This window comes from Bombina bombina, chromosome 1 (genome assembly GCF_027579735.1).
Source record: "Bombina bombina isolate aBomBom1 chromosome 1, aBomBom1.pri, whole genome shotgun sequence".
NCBI lineage: Eukaryota > Metazoa > Chordata > Amphibia > Anura > Bombinatoridae > Bombina > Bombina bombina.
The window spans coordinates 1,334,096,939-1,334,104,523 of NC_069499.1; the positions used below are offsets into that span (position 1 = coordinate 1,334,096,939).

A 7,585-nucleotide genomic window follows, 5' to 3' on the forward strand; every position below is an offset into this window, starting at 1 on the left:
TAATAATAGCCTGTGGTGCTGCACACACGTGTACAATTTAAAAAGGGTATCAAAACATCTAATAGGCTGAAAAAACCTAATGAATTACATAAATACACGCCCACTTTAGCTAACACTTATATGTGAAAATTAACCCTTAATCCTTAAGGCTACAGCTAGGAATACATAGGAGACAAGAAACTGACATGCAATCAATTCTAAGGAATACTAAACAGCATAATAATACAGCAGTATTGTATAAACTTGTAATCTAGCCCTAAATGGGTTAAAACCAATATTTTATTATTATAATATGTAGATCTGGTACACAATTCAAATTGCATCACATTGTTGTGTCTTCTCTACATAGCTGTTGTAGACCCTGACGGGAGGATTTATATCCGCAATTGGCAGGGAGGAATATTGTCTGGTGGCTTTGAAAAGAATCCAAAACCTATCTTCACAGAGGGCAGAAACCAGATGGAGATACAAAACCTGCAAGAAGACTGGGACCACTTTGGTAATGTTTTAGTTATGCGCCATATTTAGCAGCTTCATTATAAAGATACTAGCTGCAAACCTTATGTCCTGCTGCACTGAATGATTCATTGTCTTAGCCAATGACCATAAGAGAGGTGATAATAGGGCAAGAGAAGCACTGTTGCATCTGAGGCAGGTCATAGAAGACAGGGAAATTTGGACAGACGGTCCATGATGGAAAATAGGTGAAAATCATGAAGAGATTTTAGATGCAACTTGATGGAGAAATGTTCAGTAAATGTTTAAAGGGGCAGTATACACCAATTTTAATTTAACTGCATGTAATAGACACTACTGTAAAGAATGATATTCACAGATACTGATATAAAAATCCAGTGTAAAACTTTTTAAAAACTTACTTGGAAGCTCCCAATTTAACACTGTTAATGAGATAAGCCTGGGACACCCACTGAAAGGGACTGATAGCAGAACCTACCCCCTCCCCTGCAAATGAAAAGACCCATTATACAAACAGAAGCAGCCTGAAATCTTTATACATCAGTATACATCTAAAACGTTTTGCTACTTGGTTAGGAGTCTGAAAATCAGCACGTTTATTTAAAACTAAGCAAAACTATAAATTTTTACAAAAACACACCCAGATGGACTATATAAATGGATCATCTACAAAACATTGTATGCAAAGAAAAATCTGGTGTATGATGTCACTTTAACAGGAGAGAGAGTTTGCTAAAGGGGGATTGGGTATTTTTTAAGCTAAAAGAGAGGTATATTATGTGTTTTCTCCTTGTCTTTCTGCAGAACCTCTGCTCACTGCTTTGCTGCGCCGTATGCCCTCGCTGGAGGCTTTAGAAATTCAGAATCTGGTGAATTGCCCTGAGTCATTCACACCGGACATGCGCTGCCTAATGGGTGACAGCCCAAACCTACTTGGATACTTCACGCTAGCAGGAATGAACTCCCAGGGGTGCTCCCTTGGTGGGGGAGCTGGCAAGTAAGTATTTAGCCTTCACAAATGTATGTAATGCGATCCTTAGGTCTGTAAAGGGATATTGTACATATTTAGCACATTTTTAAATATTGTTCCTTGAAAAGAGTTAAAGGGATAGTCTAGTCAAAATTAAACTTTAATGATTCAGATAGAGCATGCAACTTTCTAATTTACTCCGATTATCAATTTTTCTTTGTTCTCTTCGTATTTTTTCCTCCCATAAGGCAGGGAGAGTCCACAACTTCATTCCTTACTGTTGGGAAATACAACACCTGGCCACCAGGAGGAGGCAAAGACACCCCCGCCAAAGGCGTAAATATCCCTCCCACTTCCCCTATCCCCCAGTCATTCTTTGCCTTTCGTCACTATAGGAGGTGGCAGAGAAGTGTCAGAAGATTTTGGATAGTCCTGTAATGGGTATGTTCCCTTCAAGAAAGGACTGGAGTTTTAAGTAATCATGTCAACCTCTCAGTGAGAGTATTGATGAAAGTTTGAGTCTAGAGATGCAGGGAAAGTTTTTCTGTTAACCCATCCAGACTGTCGCCTAACAGCTCCTGAGCAATCGGTGTTGACGAGTTTCACTGCTTGCTGTGACACACTCAAGTCCATGTCAGAGCGTCGCTGCAAGACTGTCACACTTGAGAGGCTGTGCCTGTTCCACAGCATGGATCCTGGAGGGTAAGACCGTTTTTTTTTTTTTTTATAAACACTTTTGCTGTAGAGGCTCCTTTATGCCTCGATAGGATCAAGGGTTAATATCTCCTTCATGGAGATTATTTGAACAGCTAGGGGTTATTTATAACTGCTTTAATGTGAAAGTTTTTGAGCTCATAGACTGTGTGCTTTTGGCTTGGAACAAACAGGTTTCACTTTCGTTTTTGAGTGTTGCGCAGCTCATAATAGCTTAGCGCCTTTTTCATAGCAGGGGAAGTCCTGTCCTACGCACCACGGGACCGGGTGCGTTTTTTTTTTTCATTTTTCTACGATCCTGCTGCAACATCACTCCTAATCAGAGCGTTTTCACTGTTAGCTGTCTGGGTCTAGGAGGTGGTGAGTGCCCCAGCCATTGGGATTATAAAGGTGCCATTTTTTGAATAAAAGCGTTTTTTTGTTCGTCCTTCTGTGGATATATACTTAGCTATGGAGGACTCTGATACTACATTAGAAGGTTCGCTCCTTCTGTACAGATTAATAATTCCTGTTTATATTGTGAGGAGGCCGTAGTTTGCCCGCCTGCTCAATTTTATTCAATTTCCCTAAGCACTGTCCTAAAGTTTAAGAAGGGAGACAAGCCTGCTAATATTCATAGTGCCCCTCTAAGCCGTCTACCTCTCAGGAATCTATGTCCCGAGATATTACTACACTTTACTTTACCCGCTCCACATGCAGTTCCCCCGTGGCTCAACTAATCGTCCATCTGGAGGGGGGCTTTTTTCCTGGGGACTTTACCGCACAGTTACAATCGGCGGTGTCTGCGGCCCCGAGTGCCTTACTTCCCTCTAGCAAACATAAGAGAAGGTTTAAACATAGTTCTCCTGACCTAGTCATCTAAATATTTGTCGGATTTAGCTATTATGTCCCAGCTATCCGAGGATGAGTTAACCTCTGTAGCTTAAGAGGGTGAATTTTCTGGGTTGGAAACTTCAGTTTCTAAACCTACTTCAACGTAGGAACCCTCCTTTAGATTTAAAATTGAGCATCTGCTTTTTTTATTAAAGGAGGTTCTGTCTACGCTAGAGGTTCCAGAGGCTAAACTACCTGAGCAACCTAAGATCCCTAAATTAGACAGGGTTTATGAAGACAGGAAGGTCCCTCTGACTTTTCCTGTGCCAGTTAAAATGGCGAACATTATTAGTAATGAATGAGAAAGCATAGGAACTTCTTTTTCCCCCTCGTCTACTTTTAAAATATTATTCCCGTCCCTGACTCTCAATTGGATTTGTGGCACTCCATCCCTAAGGTGGATGGCGCTATTTCTACACTGGCTAAGCATACTACTATTCCCCTGGAGGATAGTTCTTCTTTTAGAGAGCCTATAGATAAGAAAATGGAAAATTTTCTGAGGAAGATGTTTCAACATACAGAGTTTTTATTTCAACCGGTGGCAGCTGTAGCCATGGTTGCTGGAGCAGCTACCTACTGGTGCGACACTCTGTCTGAGCTCATTGAGGTAGAAACTACCCTTGAGGATATTCAGGAGAGAATTAAAGCTCTGAGAATTGCTAACTCCTTCATCTGTGATGCGAATATGCAGATTATTCGCCTAAATGCAAAGGCTTCTGGCTTTGCGGTCCTAGCCGCCGGGCTCTCTGGTTGAAGTCTTGGTCTGCGGATATGACTTCTAAATCCAGACTCCTTTCTCGTCCTTTCAAAGGGAAGATTTTATTCGGTCCAGGGCTGGACTCCATTATTTCTACGGTTACCGAAGGTAAGGGTGCCTTCCTACTGCAGGATAAGAAGAATAGGCCTAAGGGATGGCAATTGTCTAATTTTTGTTCTGACAAATCACAACAACAGCAGTCCTCATCGAAGTCCGAGCAGCCCAAGAGTACTTGGAAGCCAGCTCAGTCCTTTAATAAGTCCAAACAGACTAAGAAGCCCGCCGAGAATAAATCGGCATGAAGGGGCAGCCCCCGATCCGGGATCAGATCAAGTAGGGGGCAGGACTGTCTGTCTCTTTTTTTCAGACGCTTGGTTCCAGGATGTACAGGATCCTTGGGTCCTGGAGGTTGTATCTCAGGGATACCGACTAGGATTCAAATCTCATTCGCCCAGGGGCAGATTCATACTCTCCAGACTGTCTACAAGACCAGAGAAGAGGACTGCCTTTTTAGGTTGTGTACAGGATCTCTCCTCTCTAGGAGTAATTGTCCCGGTACCTACAGCAGAAAGAGGTTTGAGGTTTTATTCAAACCTTTTCATGATTCCAAAAAAGGAGGGAAACTTTCGTCCAATTCTAGACTTAAAGTGCCTAAACAAGTTTCTGAGTGTTCCCTCTTTCAAGATGGAGACAATACGGTCAATCCTTCATCTGGTTCAGGAAGGACAGTTTATGACCAACATAGACCTGAAGGATGCATACCTTCACGTTCAGATACACAGGGAGCATTTTTAGTTCCTGCGGTTGTTTGCCTTTCTGGACCAGCACTTCCAGTTCATAGCTCTTCCGTTTGGCCTAGCTACTGCTCCAAGGATATTTACAAAGGTTCTGGGGGCTCTTCTAGCCATTGCCAGAACACAAGGTATTGCAGTAGCGCCTTACCTGGACGATATCTTGGTACAGGCATCATCTTTTCGTCTAGCAGAAGAACACTTGGAGTCCCTTCTCAGTCTTCTTCGATCACATGGATGGAAGATAAACTTGGAAAAGAGTTCTCTTACTCCAAGTACCAGGGTGAATTTCCTGGGGACAATAATAGACTCCATATCCATGAGAATATTTCTCACAGATCAGAGACGTTGCAAGCTAACTACTGCATGTCTTGCCCTCCAGGCCTCCTTGAGACCCTGCGTGGCCCAGTGTATGGAGGTGATTGGACTCATGGTGTCCTGTATGGACATCATTCCCTTTGCCAGATTCCATCTCAGACCCTTACAACTATGCATGCTGAGACAGTGGAATGGCGACCATTCAGATCTGTCTCAACAAATTGTGCTGGACAACCTGCCGAGTGACTCGCTCTCTTGGTGGCTCTGTCAAGATCATCTGTCCCAAGGCACGTGCTTCTTGAGACCGTCCTGGGAGATTGTGACTACGGACGCAAGCCTTTCCGGCTTGGCGGAGCTGTTTGGGGTGCCAAGAAGGCACAAGGGCTGTGGACTCAGGAGTAATCCTCCCTTTCTGATCAATATATTGGAACCCAGGGCAATCATGAAGGCTTGGCCCCTTCTGGGTTCCTCCCAGTTTATCAGATTCCAATCAGACAATATAACCTTGGTTGCCTACATCAACCATCAGGGGGGGACAAGAAGTCCCTTGGCAATGAGAGAAGTATCTCAGATACTAGAGTGGGCAGAGACTCACAGATGTACTCTGTCAGCGATCCACATTCCGGGTGTGGACAACTTGGAAGTAGACTTCCTCAGCAGGCAATCCTTTCACCCAGGGGAATGGTCTCTCTACCCGAGGTGTTTGCAGAGATATTTAGCGAGTGGGGGACGCCGGAGATAGATCTCATGGCATCCTGCCTCAATACCAAGCTACCCAGGTAAGGGTCGAGGTTGAGGGATCCTCAGGCGGAACTGATAGATGCCCTATCAGTACAATGGAGGTTCAGACTCGTATATCTTTTTCCTCCATTACCGCTTCTCCCTCGTGTGGTGGCTCGCATCAAGCAGGAGCGAGCATCAGTAATTCTGATTGCTCCATCGTGGCCGCAAAGGACGTGGTTTGCGGATCTGGTGGGGATGTCCTCATCTCCTCAGTGGAGGTTACCTTGTCGCAGAAATCTGCTGATACAGGGTCCCTTCATACATCAAAATCTAGATTCTCTGAGGCTGACTGCGTGGAGATTGAATGCTTAGTCTTAGCCAAGATATGGTTTTCTGAGAGTGTTATCGACACTCTAATTTCAGCTCGTAAGCCAGTTACTTGTCATATCTACCATAAAGTGTGGAAGACTTACTTGTACTGGTGTAAAGAGCGTGGCTTTTCCTGGCATAAGGTTAAGATTGCCAGAATTTTATCTTTTCTCTAGGATGAACTGGAGAAGGGTCTATCTGCTAGTTCCCTGAAGGGACAGATATTGTCTCTGTCGGTGTTACTGCACAAGAGATTGGCTGAGCTTCCGGATGTGCAGTCCTTTGTTAAGGCTCTGACTAGGATCAGACCTGTGTTTAAATATGAAATCTGGGGCTCCACCTTGGAGCCTAAATCTTGTTCTTCATGTTTTGCAGCAGGCTCCGTTTGAGCATATGCATACTGTTGACATTAAATTGTTATTTTGGAAGGTTCTTTTTTTGTTGGCTATTGCGCGCATAGTTTGTGAGATTTCTGCTTTGCAATGTGACCCCCCCTTAAATTATTTTCTATGCTGATAAGGCGGTTTTACATACTAAATTAGGGTTCCTCCATAAGGTGGTGTCTGATCGTAACCTTAATCAAGAAATTGTTGTTCCTTGTGTCCTAATCCTTCTTCAGCGAAGGAACGCTTGCTTCACAATCTAGATGTGGTTTGTGCCTTAAAGTTCTATCTTCAGGCTACTAAGGAATTCAGACAATCTTCCTCTTTGTTTTTCATCTATATGGGGAAGCGTAAGGGACAGAAGGCTACTATGACTTCGCTATCTTTCTGGTTGAGGAGTGTCATCTGCTTAGCTTATTAAACAGCATCATGACAGCCTCCTGAGAGGATAACGGCTCATTCCACTAGAGTAGTGACTTCCTCCTGGGCTTTTAAGAACAAAGCCTCTATGGATCAGATTTGTAAGGCGGCTACCTGGTCCTTCTTACACACTTTTTCAAAATTTTACAAGTTTGATGTATTTGCTTCGACTGAAGCAGCTTTAGTTTTGCATGCAGTGGTGCCTTAAGAATAGGGTCCGCCTCTTGTTTGTTCACTCCCGTTATTCCTTCAATGTCCTCTGGAGCTTGGGTATAGTTTTCCCAACAGTAAGGAATGAAGTTGTGGACTCTCCCTGCCTTATGGAAGGAAAACATAATTTATGCTTACCAGATCAATTCTTTTCCTTCCAGACAGGGAGAGTGCACGACCCCACCGGTAATTTATTTTTGTTGAACGGCTCCCTTTTTATATTATTTCTTCTGGCACCTTTATACTCTGATGTTTCTCCTACATTTTCTTGTTCCCTCGACAGAATGAGTGGGGGATAGGGGAAGTCGGAGGGATATTTAAGCCTTTGGCTGGGGTGTCTTTGCCTCCTCCTGGTGGTAAGGTGTTGTATTTCCCAACAGTGAGGAATGAAGTCGTGGACTCTCTCTGCCAGGAAAGAAAGGAATTTATCTGGTAAGCATAAATTATGTTTTTTGAAAGGGCAAGAATGTAAGCTTAGGAGCTGGCCCATTTTTGGTTCAGCACCTGGGTAGTGCTTATTGATTGGTGTCTAAATGTAGCCACCAATCAGCAAGCACTACCCAGGTGCTGAACCAAAAGT

The 7,585-nt window shown here is 43.6% G+C and overlaps 1 protein-coding gene across 1 annotated transcript in view; it reads left to right on the plus strand.

The window, feature by feature from the left end:
* PDPR (pyruvate dehydrogenase phosphatase regulatory subunit) overlaps positions 1 to 7,585 on the plus strand; it is a 69,329-nt gene that overhangs the window by 17,015 nt on the left and 44,729 nt on the right. Inside the window, exons 8-9 of the mRNA XM_053702182.1 lie at positions 350 to 499; positions 1,282 to 1,474. Of these exons, the coding sequence (XP_053558157.1) occupies positions 350 to 499; positions 1,282 to 1,474 (343 nt within the window). The remainder of the gene's footprint in view (positions 1 to 349; positions 500 to 1,281; positions 1,475 to 7,585) is intronic.